Source organism: Diplotaxodon limnothrissa, linkage group LG5 (genome assembly GCF_057381915.1).
Source record: "Diplotaxodon limnothrissa isolate DT_005_m linkage group LG5, D_limnothrissa_male_GT1.1, whole genome shotgun sequence".
NCBI lineage: Eukaryota > Metazoa > Chordata > Actinopteri > Cichliformes > Cichlidae > Diplotaxodon > Diplotaxodon limnothrissa.
Genome location: NC_140600.1, coordinates 24644917 through 24667221, shown reverse-complemented (window position 1 = coordinate 24667221; position 22305 = coordinate 24644917). Strand labels below are relative to the sequence as shown.

The 22305-nt window shown below is 42.9% G+C and overlaps 1 protein-coding gene across 3 annotated transcripts in view; it reads right to left on the bottom strand.

Annotated features, from left to right (window-relative positions):
• Positions 1-22305, bottom strand: part of foxj3 (forkhead box J3) — a 106452-nt gene that overhangs the window by 19095 nt on the left and 65052 nt on the right. For all 3 annotated transcript variants that reach the window (XM_085353311.1, XM_085353313.1, XM_085353312.1), the window contains 3 exons: positions 10572-10646; positions 7344-7427; positions 5737-5838 (listed from right to left, as the gene is read on the bottom strand). In XM_085353311.1, coding sequence (XP_085209437.1) covers positions 5737-5838; positions 7344-7427; positions 10572-10646 — 261 coding nt within the window. The remainder of the gene's footprint in view (positions 1-5736; positions 5839-7343; positions 7428-10571; positions 10647-22305) is intronic.

Sequence of the window (22305 nt, the reverse complement as noted above, 5' to 3'; positions counted from 1 at the left end):
GTGATAGACCCCAGCCTCTATGGATCTTGTGCTCAGAGCTTGTTCTTGTGCTGCCATGATTAGTGCCTCTGTGCTGTCTTTCAGTCCAGTCCAGCTTTGTCCAGCCACTGGTAGGATTTCTGGATATCAGCCACCTCCTCTATCTGCCGGTGGTACATACCGTGCAGGGGCCTGTCCTTCCATGATGGTTCCTCGTCTCCCTCCTCTTTCTTGGGTTTCTGCTGCCTGAGGTATTCACTGAGCACTCGGTCAGTTGGGGCCATCTTCCTAATGTATTCTTGGATGTTCCTTGTCTCATCCTGGACTGTGGTGCTGACACTCACCAGTCCCCGGCCCCCTTCCTTCCGCTTAGCGTACAGCCTCAGGGTGCTGGATTTGGGGTGAAACCCTCCATGCATGGTAAGGAGCTTTCTTGTCTTTATGTCAGTGGCTTCTATCTCCTCCTTTGGCCAGCCTATTACCCCAGCAGGGTACCTGATCACGGGCAGGGCGTACGTGTTGATGGCCCGGATCTTGTTCTTACCATTCAGCTGACTCCTCAGGACTTGCCTGACCCTCTGCAGGTACTTGGTGGTTGCAGCTTTTCTAGCGGCCTCTTCATGGTTCCCATTCGCCTGTGGGATCCCCAAGTACTTGTAACTGTCCTCTATGTCTGCAATGTTGCCTTCTGGTAGTTCAATCCCCTCAGTTCTGACTACCTTCCCTCTCTTTGTTACCATCCGACTACACTTCTCCAGTCCGAACGACATTCCAATGTCATTGCTGTATAGCCTGGTAGTGTGGATCAGTGAATCGATGTCTCGTTCACTCTTGGCATACAGCTTGATGTCATCCATGTACAGGAGGTGGCTGACAACTGCTCCGTTCTGTAGTTGGTATCCGTAGCCAGTCTTGTTAATGATCTCACTGAGGGGGTTCAGGCCTATGCAGAACAGCAGTGGGGACAGAGCATCTCCTTGGTAGATCCCGCACTTGATGGTGACTTGTGCTATGGACTTGGAGTTTGCCTCTAGTGTTGTACGCCACATCCCCATTGAGTTCCTGATGAAGGCTCTTAGGGTCCCATTGATCTTGTACAATTCTAGGCATTCCAGTATCCAGCTGTGGGGCATTGAGTCATAGGCCTTCTTGTAATCAATCCAGGCAGTGCACAGGTTGGTCAGTCTGGTCTTGCAGTCTCGGCTGATTGTTCTGTCTACCAGTAGCTGGTGTTTTGCGCCTCTGGTATTCTTGCCAATTCCTTTCTGTGTCCCGCTCATGTATTGACTCATGTGCCTGTTCATCTTAGCCGATATGATGCCTGACAGGAGCTTCCATGTAGTACTGAGGCAGGTTATTGGTCGGTAGTTGGAGGGGACCGGTCCCTTCTTGGGGTCCTTGGGGATCAGGACCGTCCGGCCTTCAGTTAGCCATTCCGGATGTCTCTCGTTAGCTAGCAGCTGGTTCATTTGTGCTGCCAGACGCTCGTGGAGTGCAGTCAGCTTCTTCAGCCAGTAGGGCCCTGGTGCTGTCCAACTCTTCATACTGGAGACCCTTTCTTGGATATCTGCCACTGTGATGGTTACTGGACCCTGTTCAGGGAGGTCGCTGTGGTCAGCCCTCAGATCTTCTAGCCACTGAGCATTGCCGTTATGGGTTGCATCCTTCTCCCATATGCTCTTCCAGTATTGCTCCGTCTCCAGCCTTGGTGGTGCTGTTCTCTTATTGTTCCCTTGCCACTGAGAGTACACCTTTGCTGGTTCTGTGGAGAACAGCTGGTTTATTCTCCTGCCTTCTATCTCTCTGGTGTACCTCCTCAAGCGGCTGGCCAAGGCTGTGAGTCTTTGCTTGGCAGTTTCCAAGGCCTCAGGTATGGACAGCTTGCTGTATTTCTTAGGCACCTTATTTGTCGCACCTTTCTGCAACTCCGTTAGTTGGCTAACCTCCCTCCGTGCTACTTTGATCTTGCCCTCTAGCCTCCTTCTCCATGGAGGGTACTGCCCCTTGTCGCTGTTCAACTTGTAGCCAAGCATCTCACTGATCACTGTTGCCGTATTGTAGATCAGCTTGTTAGTGTCGGTAATCGTGGTTGTAGGTATTGCCCGTAGTGCTGCATTAACATCATCTAGCAGACCTTCTGAGGGAACTTCACGTAATCTTGGTAACCGGCTACGCGGGATCCAGGTTTCAAGCTTGGCCATGATCCTATTTTTCAGGTCAGTTCCTCTCGCACTCAACGATCCTTCTCCTATCGCACTTGGGGCTATGTACCCAATCTCGGGTGGGGGTGATGATATCTCCCCCCTGACCTGGCGTCCTGACTCCTCCTTGCCGTAGCATTTGTGTTGTACCTCGTCAATCTCTAGCTGTGAGAGCAGTCCCTTCTTTCGAATGTTGGAACACTGAGCTACTAGTTGTTTCGCCGTCATTGTGGATGTTGGGTATCGAAGAATCCATAGGTCCCTCATCCTATTCATGTAGCCCCTTCCGCCGGGGTTACTTGCATAGTAGCATTCCAACAACGCCCTGTTTTCGTCTCTTCTTGTTCCAGTAGCCCACTTTTCGTCAGGGTGCCCTGGTTCCTCAACACCTGACGCGGACCTTGTTGATCCGGGCGACGTCCGAGCCGGCATGCCTTCATATTTATCTGTCTCGCTCATGTCTGCGGTAGGCTTGCTTAGCATAGGGGGTCTAGCCTTAGGACCCTTACTGGATACAGACGCCCCAGGCAGGAATCGAACTTGCGATCCTCTGTTCCAAAGGCGTGTAGTCTAACCACTACGCTATCCAGCTGCTTACATATACATATATATATATATACACACACATATATACATATATATATACATATATATATATATACACACACACACACACACACACACACACACATATATATACACATATACACACACACACACATATATATACATATATATACACACACATATATATACATATACACACACACATATATACATATACACACACACATACATATACATATACACACACACATACATATACATATACACACACACATACATATATATACATATATACATACATACACACACACACACACACACACACACACACACACACACACACACACACACACATATATAAATACAGAGACAAATATAAATAAAATATACAAAGGGGATAAATAGAATAAATAGGAATAAAAAATAAAAATACAAGTGAATTGCACATTTCAAGTATTGAGTCTATTGCACTGTTGACTATTTACAAAAAGTATTGCACAAGGTATTGTACAGTGAGGTGAAGAGGCACTACAGCTTAGTTGTTCCCCCCTCCTTTGTCCTCCTGTTTCCCCTCCCTCTCCCCTCCAGAGAGGAGTTAAACAGTTTGATGGCGTGTGGGACAAAGGATATGTGTAATGAAGTCATAAAACAAGCTTTTAGCCTTAAGTCTCTCACCACAATCTATTTTTACACCATTCAACCATAAAGTGTGATGATTTCAAAAACCTCAGTGCTCTGTGGTTTACCCAGAACCCCCATCCCCACCCAACACCAAGTCCTGAGTGAAGATGCCTACTCAAACACGCACCGTCGCAGGCTAACACCCAGTCGCGTCTCACCCACATACATAGAAGCATGTAACATATAATAGACATACATTGCTACAGCAACGGACGTGCACAAAGGTAGAACAACACACATAAACACACAGAGGCCGAGGCAAGCGTGTTCATACAGGCAGGAGCAGCTCCACAGTAAAAACTGTGTACAGCTAGCAGGCAAGCGAGTCAGAGTTCTATTCTTAGCAGTGAATTAAGTAAAAAGCCAGAGGTGTCTTTTACATGGGGGCCTAATCTGGTGCATGAGACATGGATTATGAAATCAAAGCCCAGGTGTCTCCAACAATGCCAGCCAATGTTCGGCACAATCCCCGCATGCATGATCGCACAGACACAAGGTGACAGCGGAAGAGACACAAAAAGGGTATGAGACGCATGAAGGAGATGAGAGGAGAAGAACAACTATTCATTAGCAAGCATATTTCCAACAATCTGTCCTTGCCCCCTCTCGATCATCCACACATTAGTGCCAAAGTTTTGTAACTTTAATGCCAGTGTTTAGGATAATCTCAGAACACAATCTTTGGTGGGGGGCAAAGAAAAGTCTGAGTCTGCGTGAGAAAGACACCAAAGTGAGAGGAGAGGGAGTACAATCGTGTGAGGAATGCTAGACAGAAGATTCTTGCTGGTTCAGTAGTCGTCCTGCCAGCTTCTCCCATTGGTCTATGCGAGAAGGCGGGAATATGAGGGAGAGAGACTAGAATAGAAAGAGAGAGAGAGGAGGAAAAAAAAACAGAGAGGGAATTCCTGTGGCTTGGCATGTAGCACCGAAAGAGGCGTGGCCTGTTGTGTGTTTACAGTGTAAGACAGTGAGAAACAAGCTCTCTCTGAGGACATCAGACCTCAGATCTGTTGCTATTCCACTTTGTCTTCTGCTCGCTTTACTGCCATAACACTTTTTGTCACAATCAAATGAACAAAAGAAGACAAAACTGGCTTGAAATTGCTCAGCTGATGGGGTTTTTTGGGTGTCATTTTTATGCATGTCGGTTATTACTCGTCTAAGTTATTTAGCTGGAGGTATTCAATGGCAGGGATCCAGACTTAACTGTCAGCTCTTAACATTAGGGCCTTATTATGCAGCGGCTGGTGGTGGAGATCGGTGGAAAGTGCTTGTCTGTAGTACTCAAACAGGAAAAGGGTCATCTGTCTCCACACTTTGGCCAATGAATCTGTCTGCTACAGAAACAGCCCCTAGGTAGTTGTCACCGACATGCTCCTCAAAACAAGCAGAAACGCTTTGTAACATAAATGTGCATGCATAAAAATTACAACACACGCAGAAATATGCTCAGACTCTTGCCTTTAACTTGAAACGCAAGAGCCTCTGTCATACAAGCACTAACTCATCTTTTCTGTGAACACCCCTGTTCACGTTAAACCATACTTTTTTGTAATGCTTGCAGGAAATAAGCGACTCTTGTAGGCTTTTTAAAAGTACTCCTGAGAGCTGCCCCCACTGGGCTCAGAGGATGAGAGCTTAAGGTTAAAAAGCCTATTTAAATTTCAGAGTGAGCAGCACACTCAGAGCTAACAGCTAGCAGTCCCTGTAGCTTTGCGCTATGATGTACAAGTGTTTCCATGTTTTCACGGATGCTTAAAAAAAAAAAAAAAAAAAAAAAAAAAGAAAAGAAAAGAAAAAGAAAAGCCACGGAGAGCAGACAGAGCCAGCAGCCGGGGTGGTCACCTGTAGAGTGGTCACTCGGTGAGAAAACAACTTTTCGGGCGTCAACCTGCACTACAGGTGTGAATACGGAAACCCCAAATAGCATGTGGAGTATTCTGTTTCCAAATGTGCACAAGACTGTGTGCAAGTCTATCAGGTTGCAAAGGCAAGCACCAGTGTGAGCATCATATTTCCGCACTAAAGATAACAAGAGCCTGCTGCCTGTTGTTGTAGAGGAAAAAGGTACAGCAGGGCACATAGTTGTGTATTTTGGTGTGGGTTGTGATGAAGAGAAGCTTTAGGCACATGAGCATATGCTCGTGTGAAAGTGTGTGTGTGCGCGCCTGCATCTCCCCTTCACAAAAGTGCTCCTGTCTCTGTGGGGAATAGTGCTGTAGGTGGTTGGAGAAGTGGGTGGGGTCAGGGTGCAGCCGTGTAGCCAGGTGTGTGTTGGAGCTGGAGGCTGGATTGCTGGCTGTAGTACCTTGTTAGTCACAGTGTTGATTGCCAGCGTTGGAGAGGCACTTCCAGAGATCATACACTCCATCCCCAAAGACTCTGACTCTAGGCTGTACGGCGTGGAAGCCTGTGGGGGTTGGGGGCAGGGAGTGGAGGCAGAACAAAAAAGAAGTCAACGTAATCCAATTATTAAACACACGAGATCCCACTACTGCAGGAGCAACCTGTATTAAAGCTGGTAACAAATTTCATGCTGCTATCACATTCATATCCATCTGCAAGATCTGAAAACAAAAAAACAAACAGAGCTGCTTCTATGATACATCAGAGACACAACTTGATTTAGGACTTTAAAAAAAAACTAAAAAGAAAATAGGTCTGAAACCCCAAACCCCACCGTCACCTCCCACCCAAACACATACCATATTGATGCACACGTGCAACCCCCTTGTCTTGCAGTATAGGTACACTGTTGTGAGAGATAACTCTACTGTGGCTGTCTCCCAAAACTGCTTACTGTAAGAGGAATGGCTACAAATTCATGCTAAACATAAATGAGATTTCACAAACTCTCAATTTCACTGTGTGAGACCCTTCAAGGAAGCCTTTGTAGACAGGCAGGGTCTGGGGGGGTGGGGGAGGAGGGGGGCAGTAAATGTGTACTACAGAAAACAGAGTCCTCTTCGCTTTGTGCGTGCTTTTGTGTCACACTCAAAAAACAAAGGTACTAAAAACACTAAAAACAAGGCACGCTTTGTGTATCTAAGATCACACACATGCAATACCACAGTTTGTTGAATGAATCTGATAGTATTTGGATGCCGTGAGGCAACTACATAAACAGCATTTTAAGATTAATGGAGTCTATGTGTTTGTGTCTGGTAGAGACAACAGTGTGTGTGTGTGTGTGTGTGTGTGTGTGTGTGTGTGTGTATATATATATATGAGTCTCCCTCGCCAGCTTGGGGAATTTCTCTTCATCGTAGCCTCTGGTCAGCCACATTGTGGAGAAGGAAGAGACGAGAGCCCCCTGTGTTGGGATGCCCAAGGGCCAGGTCAATCTGAGCAGCTCAGTAAAAACCTGTACAGCCGTACGTTAACGGGCGGATGAAGCTCATGCATAATTAAAGACAAAAGCTCCCGCTCAGAATAGCCGCTGCACACAGTTCTGCATTAATTGATGTTTGTTAAAAAAAGTGAGTGCAAAATGTAATGTATGTAATGGTTGCCTGAGGCATAGTTTATTAATAAGGAGCCCACTTCATGACAGGCTAGCGAAGCAGCATGAAGAGGTAGTTACATAAAGTCTGGATATGAACTCCTACTGAGTCTGAGTGTGTGTGTGTGTGTGTGTGTGTGTGTGTGTGTGTGTGTGTGTGTGTGTGTGTACGTCTGCAAGTGCTAGAGAAAGAGTGAAGGGAAAGTGGGAGAGAAAGAAGGGCAAAAGGAAAACAACACTGAGGCAGATGCAAGGTAAAGACACAAAAAAAATATACTGAACCACACAGATATTAACGCTTTAACAAGAATGAAGGAGGAGAAGGGTGTGTGTGTCTTTCTATCTATCTATCTATCTATCTAAATAAATGCATATTCTTGCAGAGAATGTTAAGTTTCTCCTATCAGACTCACCCGCTCTCCAGACCGCGGCCTCTTCTTTGGCCGTGTAGGCAAAGCATCCTCTTTTGGGTTGGTGTCGATGGCCCAGTAAGAGCCCTGCAGACAGAAGAAAAGCCTGTGAGATGATAAAACAGACTGCTTTCTCACATGATACCCCAGAAATTCCCCTGCATTCATTGCTGAATGGTTACAGAGCACGCAACTTTGATGGTTTGAGTATGGCTTGGGACTCTTGTCACACATCACCCCAGAATTTCATGTCATTCCCATCTTTACAACCCGCCTCTTAAATGTCAAATATCCATTAAAGTCAAGAAAAAAGTCAAATTAAAAATGGGAAAAAAGGAAAACAAACAAACGAAAGAAAAAACAAATCAGGATTAAGACATTTCCACTCTGATATCACAAACATTTTTGGCACTGAAATATACCTGCATATTCAGAACTCTTGGGCCTCATACGCTCTGTTAAAATCTGTCCTATCAGCCCGAGCCTTTATTTGAGTTGATAGCTATGTGTTAAGAGTTTGAGTGGTGTGTGGGTGGGCTTTGTTAGCAAGAAAGCCTTGGCTTTTCCTCCTCTGAGGCTGCTCCTCAATGAGAGGCTGGTGAGGGCAGCTGGTGGTGGTGAAATGCTAAGCCTTTCCTGAAGCTGTACTTCCTCAGCCTCAGGTAGTGAAGTCAGAGCGCTGCTGCCAAGGATGAAGGATCCTGCCTCAGCCCGGGAATGGAGGCAGCGCTAGCCCTGCCGTGTTGCTTTCTTCTAAGGTCTACAAAAGGCTAATCGAGGAGAGAACAGTTGGGGCTGGCTCTGGGGCTGCAGCTCGTAATTCCACAACCAGGCTGCATTATTTATCTTTGCATTCGCCCCATTTAATTTATTTTTCAATGGTGTGCCTCCTCGAAGCCAACAGCAATGCTGCTTGCAGTTGTTAAAAATGAGATTTTTACCCTAAGGCCCTGCGAGTTCTGAATTTGTTTTTAATATTTCATATGACCCCCGATAAAATCTCAATTGTCAAGAGAAAGTGAGATCAGGACCTTTAAAATTACTTCCTTAGCAGAGAGAATAATTGATATTTCTATAAGAAATTCTCTAAACAACAAGAGAGGCCATGGAACAACTGTATTTCAAGTATCTATACAATAATGCAGCATACACAATAGCCTGCTCTTGTTAAATTTAGCAAATCTGCCATTTTTGCATAAATCGCTGCTGCGACTGTTAAAATAAAAATCCAGGCTTGGTCTATATTCATCAGGGGTTAAAATTATAACTCTTCATATGAGTGTGAGGCTTTGGGGTCAATTAGTATTTTCCTGGGGGGGATTCACAGCACAATCAGCACAAGATACAGGCTGCTTTAAAAACAAAAAAAAACAAAACCCTTGTTATATGCAAAGATGAGAGAGTCTCTAAACGTAACTGCTCTCTTTCTGAGAGCTGAAATGGGCAGGTACAGATGTTTCAAAATTAAGTGTCACACAAAGAAAGCCAAGCTCTGTGGTGTTTCTCTTAATTAGGGGGGGAACAACACTTTAAGTTAACCCTCATGGGAGGGGAGTTTTTGCATTTTCCAACACCCACCCCCAGAGACTTGGCAGCAAAAAAGAAAAAAGCATATAAAGAGTCATTAAATTATTCACAAATATACAGCACAAAAAAAAAAAAAAAGAAAGAAAGAAAGAAAAAGGAAAAATGTAGCAATGCCAAGTGAAGTGTATCCTTGGAGTCTGGGGCAACAACAGAGGAAAGCCACACTATTTCTGCAGCAATAAAACAAAGGCAGCTGTAAAGATTTTTTTCAAGATCCTGATAACACAGGTACACTACCTGTTCTCTTCCCCTCAATGACGCAGCTTATTTTCATACATCACCATAAATTATGTCACCTGCTTCCCCTTTCATACAGGAAAGACAAACAAAGAAAGTACAGCGGCGATCCTTGCAACTCCAGGCCGAGACATAAGACCAATTAAAAGGAAGACTACTAACAGCAGCCTTCACAGGCTACATTTCTACCTCTGAGGTAGACACAGTGTGTGTGTATGTGCGCGCGCATGTGTGTGCACATGTACAACAACAACAACAACTGTCATCTCTTACACCATCTCAGAGACAGACACAGAGCGACATGACTCTCCTATCTCATCCAACCAGCAGTTCTCATATTCCTGCCACATTACAATATTGATGCAACATATCAAGAGCGGCTAGCGCCCCTTTGAAGTTGTCTTCGGGGGGAAGGGAGTGAGGAAAATTCCAAATTAAACATTAAGGATGCGAGCATGTTGGCCATGCATTTGGAATGGGATCCATACAGCAATAGATTATTTTGTATTTAGTGGAGCAGCTCCCAGGAGTGTCAATATCAGAGGATTACAGCAAAACATGAAATTAGCATTCAGTCCCCATCCTCTACACAGCTAGGCATAGCTCTTCATGTGCGTGTGTGTGTGTAATTATTTGTGTGGTTCTTTAAGCATATGTACCGCACGCTCTGACATTTCCAGGATGATCTAGGTTATACCACATATGGCTACACCTATGCTCACCATCACATACATTTTGGCCTAAAGGCTCGCTATTCATGAACAACAAAGTTTATCAGCAATTGCTTCATATCAGGTTGATGTTGCGAGAGATAGATTGTGAAGAGAACGAAGCTGAAAGTGCGGGTGGTCCTTTTATGAATAAAATGTCAGATTAACCTGGAATAAATCTTGCAGAAAACAAAAGTGAAAGGCAGAGGCCTGATTTAGTTCTTGTTTTTTCTCTCAGTAGGTTCAGCTTCACTTGGAGTAAATACTTGATGGATGGCAGATTCTGGGAATGACCTAACTTGTACCCTGTTATGGCCCCATCTCTACCAGTCTGGCTTCTTCTCCTCACCCACATCTGTTGTCTGTGCCAGCACATAAAAAAAGAAGAAGTAGGAAAAAAAAGAAAAGAAAAAACTAGCCTCCCCTTATATTTGAAATGCAGTTATGTGGGGGTGGGAGGTTCATAATAGATTACGAGCATTCCATGCATTTCCAGACTGTCAAGAGTCCTGGCAGGAATTCAAAGGTAATATTTTTCTGCCAGAGATAGCACGATACACAACAGAAAAATGCTGTAATAGTGAGTTCTGCGAACTTAGGGTACTTGCTTAAAATTTTAAATATTGCATTTATTTGGCTTGCAATTACATGCAACCATAGGTGTCTGCAATTACCAGTTGATGTTTTTAAGTCTCACCTTTCCTGGGTCATCTTTGGAGCGAGGCACTTTGAGAAAACACTTGTTCAATGACAGATTGTGCCGTATTGAGTTCTGTGGGGGGAAGCAGAGAGAGAGAAAAAATGTGAGGTGAGTTAACATATCAAAAATAAAGAAATAAAAAATACAAATAGAAATCAGATCACATTAACAAGTCTGAAATATCTAAATGTGAGCAATATCACTTGTAGCGGCAAAAAGCAACTTGTTATGAACCATTTAGGTTTAGTCACCGCTCCTGCTGCTGTTTCAAAGCCATTAGATCTAGCTCACAACCATGTCTGGATTCATGTGCAGGAGATCAAATTTATGTACAATACCACCAGGACATACTATCTTTCATCACTGTCCAACAAACTGCATTATGGTTGCACAACATATCAAATTCCACCGGCGCCAAAAATAGGAGCCAGAAGGAATCCCACACTGGGATGGTTGCTGATAGCGGTGCCTGATATTAATTAATGCTTCAGCGGGCTCCTGTGGGGGCAGGAAATAAATTATGTAGATCATTCTGAAAGTTAACTCATTACAGTGTTACAAGCTACTCCACAGTGGTGAAGAGGGAGGTTCATCCAGCTGCCTGATAGGGGAGGCGAGGTGGGCTGAAGTAGCCACAAGGGCTAGAGAGCGATGCTCCAGGCCTGGGTTAACCACCAGCAGTAAGGCCCTCACATCCAGCTGGAGCCAAACCAGCTGAGGGCTTATAAGAGCCAATGGATGCACACGTTGCTCCACTCCACTTTATGGAGTGGTATTGACAGATGGTCACACTAAAAAGCTGTAGGATTCTCTGATGAGTTTAGTGGATGCAGGAGATAAGCTGAGAGGGGGCACAGGCAGAGAGAGAGTGAAAGACCCCTAAATGCAAAAGATAGGAGCTGCTTGTTCAACACCAAAGGCAATTATACCACAGGAGGGATGATAATGGCAGGCTGGTCGTAATGCTGCCAATCCTGCTCGTTAAATAATCCTGAAATGCCCGTACAATTCAGGAGAAGATTAATGCTTTTTTTTTTTTTTTTTGTTTCCTCCAAAATAAAATATACATGGGAAACTGTCAGTGGAGTGAAAATAATTCTGCCCTTGTGTCATCCACAGGCGATGTCCGGACCTGGCCCTTAGGCCAAGAAAAGCTCCTTTACGACTCTGAGCCATGGTCACACTGTAAACTCTGAGCTGAGCTCTGCTCCCTTTGCACCACTGGCTGGTCCAATATGCCAAGGACCCTGTGGTTAAACATCCCCTAGTCATAGTCAAGGCTCAACACTTTTCTGACCCTACACTGGAGGAATAAATTTCCCACTTAAGTCGGGACAGCAGAGTCAAAGCCCTTATTGTGCCACAGGCTAAATGAGAACTTTCCAGATTACATCTTGACACTTAAAGTTATGACTTCTTTCTTTTCTTTCTTTCTTTTTTTTTTAAGTGCTTGTGCTGTAGCACTACACACTGCACTTCAAATTTATGAGGACATACAAATCTTCTGTATTTACAATAAATCTCATTGGACAAATGTGCAGGGTACTCTCTTAACACAACAGTATTATGATCCTCTTCTCTGCTCCACCTCTGGTCATACAGCGTATTCCAAGCAGTCCTGGATTCACTAAAATATGGCCAAAAGACTGCTTCGTGTACCCATACTGCTTTTTCTAAAAACGGGGAAGAAAAAGTCTCACTGACAGTATTTGACTGTAACAAACGGAGCATGAGGATGGTCAGGAGAAAATACGATTGCACTGAAGCTATTCTGACACATATTGTCTTTCGGTTCAATACAGCTGAGACAAATTCAAGATGGTGTTCATCTTTGCGAAGAGAAGAGCAATCCTATAGGACAGTGTGTGAAATATGAGTGAGGGTGGAGTATCACCCAAATACCTGAAGGAAAACTGAAACTCTCGAGACAAAAAGCAACAGTACAGAACACAATGGTAATAAGAGACACACATCATTCACAGGAAGGCTGTCCCACACTTGCACGCAACACTGTTGACTGAAAAATTCGAAACAAGAGACTATCAAGTGTAAAAACTGTGTTCTCCCTCCCAAAACAGGCACACAAAAAATAACCATCTAAATCATGAACCTCAGAACCCAAAAACACTCACTGCAGAAACATATAAAACAGAAATCATGAACTGTATACAATGGAATCAGAATATTTGACAAATTTATGGTTTATTAAAATCACTCCATGCCAAAAACTTAAATTTACAACATTTTTACTACAGGAAACAAAAGACAACCATTCTGTTCTGCTCTCACACACCAGAATAAATTAATGAAAACCTCTCAAACCGCAGCATCTTGTGGTCACGCCATTATCAGGTTTTCAAAACTACTTGCAGAAGCATTCAGGGTTTCACTGTGATCAGACCCATTATGTGGTCTGAGTGAAATCCAGTTGCATGCTACACAAACGTGCACTGATATGATGCTTGAAAAACTAATCTTAAGAATCAGATCTAAAAAGTCACATAGACTTGACCAACTTGCCACGTACGCTGAGCAGTAGTGAGAGCAGCCTGACGGCCAGCAGAGGTTTTACTGAATGACTGTTTTTCCTCTCAGGTGCTCATCGCAGCCCAGCTTGTCTGCACAGCCTCTAAGCAACAGCACCGTTATAAAAGGCCTTGCCCTTTTGGTTGCAATTTGTCGCTTGCCTTTTCATATTTTGACTTTGGCCAGGATGAATAAAACAATGCGCATGCATAGTGGATGGTGACAAACACATAAGAAGTTCCCCACTTAGCCAGCCCATGCCACTTTAAAACCCAGAGACATGTCCAACAGGGGAGAGTGTGAGCCGGGACGTGTGTGATGCAAGCTCTACAACGCCATACACCCTTAAGTACCTAAAACCATTTTTCCTTCACAGCTTTTGTTTTTGCGTGTGTCACTTTGATGCCAAGGAGCCAGAAGCAGTCTGACTCGCACAGAAAGTTGGCTTTATCCATTAAGGACCTTCTACTGGGCCTAAATCATTGATACAGTCAAGTGTTCAAAGCCTGCTGTTACATCAGAAGTTTAATTTTTAATGAACTGCTTTAGACACATTTGTCTAAAGCAGAAACCACCAGGCTGCGGGTCATACGCAGGTGAGGGGGTATCGGAACAAAAGGGGGGATGTTATAATATTACAACAGCACAAGAAGAAAAAGCTAAACAAAAAACACAGAAAAGACAAAAGTCACTGTATTTGATAGATCATAGCTTCTTTGCTAATGGGAAGAGAGAGTGGGGAGGAAGACAACAACAGGCTGATGAAAAATTACTGCCAATTACCACTAACTATATAAACAGTATGTCACTGTTTGAGCTGCAGGTCTTTACTTTTAGACAGTGGGCTATAAGTTGGTATGAAGACATAAGTGGCTCAACAGCAGAGGGAAATAAAGTAGGTGGAAGAGGTCAGAGGGTGTTAACAGTTGTACACAAAGTGAGTCAGACAGAGCTCACTGCAGGGGTCCTGTCCAAGTGCTGCCCAGCATCTACCTGCAGCCCCCACAGAGCACTTCATATCCAACCTCAGTACAAACCTGTGTCTGTGTGTGTGTCCATGCATGTGGGATGCCTCCTACACACCTAAGAAAGAAAGAAAAAAACAAAACAAAAACCCAACACACACACAGGAACGTGTCTCCTAACAAATGGCGGTGATTTAACACACCAGGACAGCAGTGGAGGCGTAAGCAGCGCCGCCCTCGCTGTCCCCCCTGCTGAGGAGCGCTGCAGCTCAGCAGAAAGGACCGCCAGGGGAAAGTAGGTCAGGCTGACCTCTGCGCTCGGCATGTCAAACGTTCAAAGTGAGCTAAAGGGACAGACCATGTCAGAGCCCTGCTCCTCACAGCTGGGGAGGAGGAGCCACCCCGCGCACATGGTCAGGGACCCAAGGGAGTGGACTCGGCATGCTGGGACAGACATGCGTATGCACACATACCAGTTATGACACAGGGACGAACACAGAGGGAGAGGAAGAGTCACACTGTGCTCTAGCATCAATAAATCAATGCCACTGTATGGGCCTTACTAGTTTCAAACCATCTTTCTATAACTTGAGCTTTTAGACAAAAAACAAAAGTGGAGGGGGGAGGAAAAAAAAGGGAAAAATGAATTGTATGTGGGCTCTAACCAACCAACACTCTGCCCATTCTTCTGTTTCCCACAACTAACAACAAAGACATATTAGCCCATTTCTAAGTTTATCCGAAGCATTCCAGAGACCAAGTGAGAGCTGAGATGACCTGGAGGTGCTCTTAAAGTGTTTCGATTAAACTCCATCGGAGAGAAACTTAAATGCTGCTGGATTTGCTGCCTTTGTGATCAAAGTGTTCTCTGTAGCATTGCAGTTTGTGGGAAAATAAGCGGGGGTAAACGTTGTCAGGAGCCAGTGGTTAAACATTACAGTGACCTTCATCACAGTGGCTGCTCATAAAGGCAAACATTCCCAATAAAAAATAAAAAAATCATTCCAGAGTTCAATTTACATTTTTACAAAAGAGCAGGTCTTCAGAGAAAACGTAAAAGCAGGCAGTTTCAAGCTGAATGTAAGGAGAGGTTAGTTCAGGTGACACTGCCTACGCATTCCCAGCATCCTTCCAGTTTTAAGTTTATCCCATTTTGTATGAAATCAACATGTCTTTTCACATTAACAATGAAAAAGAAGACAGAATGTACCACAGGGCTTTTAGAGTAGGAAAAAAAATAGCCATGTAAAAATACTATTCAGGCCTATTGCCACATTTAATATCTTGTATAAAGCATCTGTACAGAAGAGGGAGAGGAGAACGACAAATCAGACAAACTAAAGCAAACACCCTTGCAAATACTATCGCTAAAAAGATGGGACCTCAACCTCTGACTGACCTGTTACCAAGTCTGAATGACGAACCAATACAAAAGACTTGAGCTATTGCTGAGATGGATGCTTCAGATCTGTTCAGAAATAGAGAAATACGATCTCGTGGGTGAATGAATTGTAAGAGGGAGGGAAATAGCTGGTTATTGAGTGGATGAGTGAGTAAAACAAATGGAAAGAAGAGACTTAAAGATAGACCATACAGGGAGTGCAGAATTATTAGGCAAATGAGTATTTTGTCCACATCATCCTCTTCATGCATGTTGTCTTACTCCAAGCTGTATAGGCTCGAAAGCCTACTACCAATTAAGCATATTAGGTGATGTGCATCTCTGTAATGAGAAGGGGTGTGGTCTAATGACATCAACACCCTATATCAGGTGTGCATAATTATTAGGCAACGTCCTTTCCTTTGGCAAAATGGGTCAAAAGAAGGACTTGACAGGCTCAGAAAAGTCAAAAATAGTGAGATATCTTGCAGAGGGATGCAGCAGTCTCAAAAGTGCAAAGCTTCTGAAGCGTGATCATCGAACAATCAAGCGTTTCATTCAAAATAGTCAACAGGGTCGCAAGAAGCGTGTGGAAAAACCAAGGCGCCAAATAACTGCCCATGAACTGAGAAAAGTCAAGCGTGCAGCTGCCAAGATGCCACTTGGCACCAGTTTGGCCATATTTCAGAGCTGCAACATCACTGGAGTGCCCAAAAGCACAAGGTGTGCAATACTCAGAGACATGGCCAAGGTAAGAAAGGCTGAAAGACGACCACCACTGAACAAGACACACAAGCTGAAACGTCAAGACTGGGCCAAGAAATATCTCAAGACTGGTTTTTCTAAGGTTTTATGGACTGATGACATGAGAGTGAGTCTTGATGGGCCAGATGGATGGGCCCGTGGCTGGATTGGTAAAGGGCAGAGAGCTCCAGTCCGACTCAGACGCCAGCAAGGTGGAGGTGGAGTACTTGTTTGGGCTGGTATCATCAAAGATGAGCTTGTGGGGCCTTTTCGGGTTGAGGATGGAGTCAAGCTCAACTCCCAGTCCTACTGCCAGTTTCTGGAAGACACCTTCTTCAAGCAGTGGTACAGGAAGAAGTCTGCATCCTTCAAGAAAAACATGATTTTCATGCAGGACAATGCTCCATCACACGCGTCCAAGTACTCCACAGCGTGGCTGGCAAGAAAGGGTATAAAAGAAGAAAAACTAATGACATGGCCTCGTTGTTCACCTGATCTGAACCCCATTGAGAACCTGTGGTCCATCATCAAATGTGAGATTTACAAGGAGGGAAAACAGTACACCTCTCTGAACAGTGTCTGGGAGGCTGTGGTTGCTGCTGCACGCAATGTTGATGGTGAACAGATCAAAACACTGACAGAATCCATGGATGGCAGGCTTTTGAGTGTCCTTGCAAAGAAAGGTGGCTATATTGGTCGCTGATTTGATTTTGTTTTGTTTTTGAATGTCAGAAATGTATATTTGTGAATGTGGAGATGTTATATTGGTTTCACTGGTAAAAATAAATGATTGAAATGGGTATATATTTGTTTTTTGTTAAGTTGTCTAATAATTATGCACAGTAATAGTCACCTGCACACACAGATATCCCCCTAAAATAGCTAAAACTAAAAACAAACTAAAAACTACTTCCAAAAACATTCAGCTTTGATATTAATGAGCTTTTTTGGGTTCATTGAGAACATGGTTGGTGTTCAATAATAAAATTATTCCTCAAAAATACAACTTGCCTAATAATTCTGCACTCCCTGTATAGCTGAGCACAGGTTGGTGTACAGCTGAATTAACCAGAGCTTTTGCTGAAAAGAAGGGCCAATGTCATATTAGACAGTAGCAAAACGGCACAATTTAATAACCATGTATATAATATTCAATGTGGATCTGAACAATAAATCATTTCTTTCTTCAAGCATTTGCTACGTGACCACAATCCTGATGTCTGCACTCAATACCACGTCAGTAAAATGACTGGCAAAATAAAAAACTCCAATTCTGCTGAAAATGAATTAAAAAAATACATGATATTTAAAAAAATAAAATAAAATAATAGAAAATTCATCAACAATTGCAAAGCATATTAGAACCTGAGTTTCCAACAAAGAGGACAAAATGAGTACTGAAATTATTTGCAACCAATAAAAAAACAAATATTGAAAAAATAAATGTTTTTAATGATAAAAAGGAAGATTTCTCAAATGTGGTTGGTAGCATTGCAAAATATATGGTAACCTGACTCTTTTTATTTTTAATATAAACTTTTTTAATATAATTTAATGAGCATTCTCATCATTTGCAAACACGTAGTGAAAGAAAACAAACAAAACTAATCGGCATGTTTATTGATAATTAACCTAAACCCAGTTTATCGCTGCAATAAATACCATTGTGTTACATAAAGGGTGTGTAACCTGCTGCTCTGGAGCCACATGTGGTTTTTTTCTCCACCACCTCCACTGGCTCCCTGTGACATCCATTTAAAAAACAAAAAAACAAATAGTGAATATGTCAATGAACAATGGTTTACTTTTTTTTTTTTTTAGCACCCTCCATTTTTTCTATCATTACTTCAAATAATTATTTACATTCTCCAACTGTAAAAACATGTAGCCTATAGACTGACTTTTTTTTGTAATGTTTCATCATATTTTCTGAACCTCAGTGGCAGTGTTTAGCAAGCATAGAAATGCTGCAACTTGCCTTAAGTATGGAGTTCATGTTCAAAAAAAGAAAAAATATGGAGTAAAACAGAAATAAAGAACAGTGCATTCACTGCCAATGCTTCCTGGTATTCTCGATGTGTAATCAGACTTTTGCCAAAATTAAATTAATACTGCCCACCCCTCACTTTTACTATTTTAAAGCTATTAGGATAATAACTGTTTCATTTATTATCAAGTACAGATTGCACTTGCTTGGCTACTTTTAATTTGATTAATTTTCACAAACGCAGGCAAGACTGATAGTGACCTGCATAGCTTTATATCTGTTTCAAAGTAGGCCTGTACGTGCCAATTTTAGTGACCCTATTGATTTTCTTCCTCCACGTTACAGTTGTTCTTTTTTGTAGTAAACATAACATAAAAAGGCAAACTATTTTCATTGTTTTTTAATATTCTAAATGGAAAAAACAGAACATTGTAAACTAGCTGTAGTTAAACAGACCGTGTCACCTCCATCCTAAGGCTGAAATGTGAAATTTTTTTTTTTCTGGTCAAAAATTGCTCAAAACTGGCTCTACTGATGTTGCTTAACCCTATATAAAACAAATATCAGAACACAATAACACTTCACATTGTAGTACTACTGGTGTTGAAGCAATTTCCACATTTGCCTAACAAGCAGAAGATCCCCGGTTCGATCCTAGGAGGAAACAAAACCATTTGCGGTCACAACAGGAAGCGCATCCACATGTAAAAATCTACCAAATCAACTACGCAGAGCTACCTGCTGCGATGCCCCTTGTGACAAGGTAAGACCCAAAAGTAGCTTTTATTATATAAACTTTTAATTCTATTTGAGTCAAAAATCTAATATACATAGTATTTTTCAAAAAAATACAATATGCATGCATTTAAGATATGCTGTGGCAGATTTTACTACTAGTACTATTACAGCATGAGGAGTGAATGGGAAGGAAGGAAGGAAGGAAAAAAGAAAGACAATGGGTGACAATAAAGAGCAGTAAGAAGTGATAACACAGCTCAAAAAGAAGGAAATGGGAAGTGAATCTGTACAGAAACAGTAACACACACACACACACACACACACCATCATGTACGCACACAGGTAGATTACTGTATTTTTAGGCCTTTGTTATTTCATATGGACCCTGTGACATGCCCACCAACACAGAACATACTCCTCAGCCTCGGGGATCTGCACCGAGGCCACGAATGTAGCACCTTCGCTGTCTATTTGTAGTGGGTGTGGGAAGGCATGTGGGATGCCACAGCATTTGCTCAGCTAGGCACTGCTAAAAAAATGCTTAAAAAACATCCTCGGACACACATACACAGGTAGAAGAAGGTAGGTTCGTCCAGGTGCACCAGATGAATCAGCTAGCTACAGTAGGAGAGCTGTAGCCTTAAGGATGTTGAAACAAGGTTCTTGTGATTGATTTGATGAAAATCCGCTATGTGATGACAAAGGAGCTGTATTCTTCACTTTCAGCGTTCTGAACATTAAAACCGCCACCCCCCTCCCCCTCCTGTTTTATCCCAGACCCTCAAAGAAGTGAGACAAACATTTGCTTTGCTAGCGGCTGTGAAGTTGAGTCTTTGGCTTCAGTGACACAAGTATTTTCATTAAGCACCTATTACAGACACATCTAATTCTATTTAGCTCTACCTAAAGCCTTGCTGAGTACAATGACCCCTCCCTTGCTGACACTATACTGTCAGACTCAAGAAGACTGCCAACACAAGCCGCCCAACACACTGTGAAGCTCTCTTACATCTACCCCAGCTACCAAGAGACCTAAAGCCCACACTCAAATACCAATGAAGTCAACTATAACGATTTTCAACTCATTTTTTTAAAAACCATCTTCAAAGGAATTTGATCTGCCTCCCTTGGCATCTAGTAGTAATGTGTTGGCATGCTGGGCTTTAAATCCCTTAGTCTCTGATCTTTACTCACTTGTATGTACTTTTAATAAAACATGAAGAGTGTGCTTGCTTGCCACAGAAAAAATACATGCCAAGGTGAAATCTGTCATAAATATAATAACCTGTTATATAGTGGTAGGAGATCATTGTAAGTCTATGTCCATAAAGCAGAGGAAAGAAAAAAAACCAAAAGAAAAAGGCACACAAGAACAATCTAAATGATGACTAACTTTTGCTATCTATACTCAGGTCATCTAGTGTGGCACACTGAGGTATTATAGTAATTAAAACTCAACAGCCACTTCTGCAGAATGAGATGACACTATGGGGAAATTGTATTTTTCTCCCTCCCCTCCATAACAGTGAGCATTTGGCTAAATTAAACTCATTTTTCATTGGCAGACTCATATAATGAGGGCAATACATGCAAGAAAGAAATTAGCTTGATAAGCAATTACACGTGTGGAATCAAAAGGGACATGCTATCGCGAGTGGTGAGAACAATGACAGCCAAGGGGAGAGAGAGTGGAGAAAAAAAGTCCTTCACAAGATTTTGTTACAAAAGATGCTTGGACTTTAGCTGGATTTGAAACACAATTAATGACGGTAACAATAAAAACAAAGAAAGAGGGGTAGAAAAAAAAAGTGAAGGCTGTTAAAGTCCAGCACGCCTATCTACAACAACATTAGCCTGTGCCAGGCCACACTGGACCCAGCTGTCTGCATATTAACCACACATTAACCAACGAAATGAGCACACAGAAGAAGCTTTAGCTTACCTGCTTATTCTGATAGCTTGGCTTCATCTACAACACCAAGGAAGCAAAAGCAATCCAACTTTATCTGCCAAGTAATTTTGCTGAATGTAATCCAAGGATACTGCATCCTATAGAGCTCAGACAATAGGCTGAGCCAACACAAAACCCCCATAGTTCTCCAGTGGCATATAAGAAGTTTATGAATGCTGCACCAAGGATGTTCGCTTTTCAACAGACGCAGAGGGGTTAGAGACCAAAAGCTCCAATATAAATGTTCTGAACTCAATCTCACTCAGGCACTTGCACCCACATTCCCTTTTCTGACTCTGTATGTGTGCGTGTTTGTTCCCTTTAAGGCTAACCTTGGAACGGACCTACAGAAATTAAAGGGGAAAAAAAAAAAACAACTTCTGCATTATTTTCTAGGTGCACTCGAGGTTACAGGCCTGGCTTGAATGCTGCGTTTGAAATTCGAGCATTCCCCTTATAAATTGGGAGGCGGTCACTGCAGATTTGAAAAGCTGTGGGGGAAATTTTCACTTAATGCAACACTGAATGGCAGGTCACACTACAACAAAAGCCCTGAGCCACTCATATGAGGCCTATTTGATCACAGTCCCTCAGAGAGCTATCTGTCTTTGTCTCACTTTCTTTTTTCCTGCCGATATTTGTAGCTCTCCTGCTCTGTCTCTCTCTCTCTCACCTCTTTCTCTTTCCGTCTCTCTCTCTCTAGCACACTGTCAAAACACTTTGCACAACCTCTAGTGTTGCTGCACTTGCCACACTACTGCAGGGTGCAGAAATGTAGCATGATTCCATTAAGTGGATTATTTGAGAACATCTCTGACCTTCGACAGGGTTGTCATTGGCAATGAACCAGGAAGAATTATGAAAAAATGATGATGGGTCTGACCTCTTTGGAAATTGGCAGGACTGAGTGATAGTAAACAGAGTTCAGCAGCAAACCAGTCGACACAACACAGAGGCTCGAAAAAGAAAGTTTGAGACATGACAAGAGTAAAAGCATGCCAAGAAAATAAAGGTTACGCAAAAATATCTACAGAATCGGGAATCCGGAACCTGGACTGTCTAAGGCTACGTTCACACTGCAGGTGAAAGCGCATCAAATCCGACTTTTTTGACCCTATGCGACCCATATACGATCATGGTATGACAGTGTGAACGGCACAAATCCGATATTTTCAAATCTGATCTGGGTCACTTTCGTATGTGGTACTGAATCCGATACATATCCGATGTTTTAGAAAGCGACTGCTGTTTGAATGGTCATGTCGCATTAAATCCGTCTTTTACGTCAGTGACACAAGACAGATGCCAATTATCAGCGCCGGAGAAGCGCCCGATAAGACATCGCGAACGCTTCCTGGCCATCCAGTGTAGATGTTAGTGAAACTGTTGGGAAGACAACGTTGGAGAAACGTGAACATTTTATTTGTACTGTATAATCT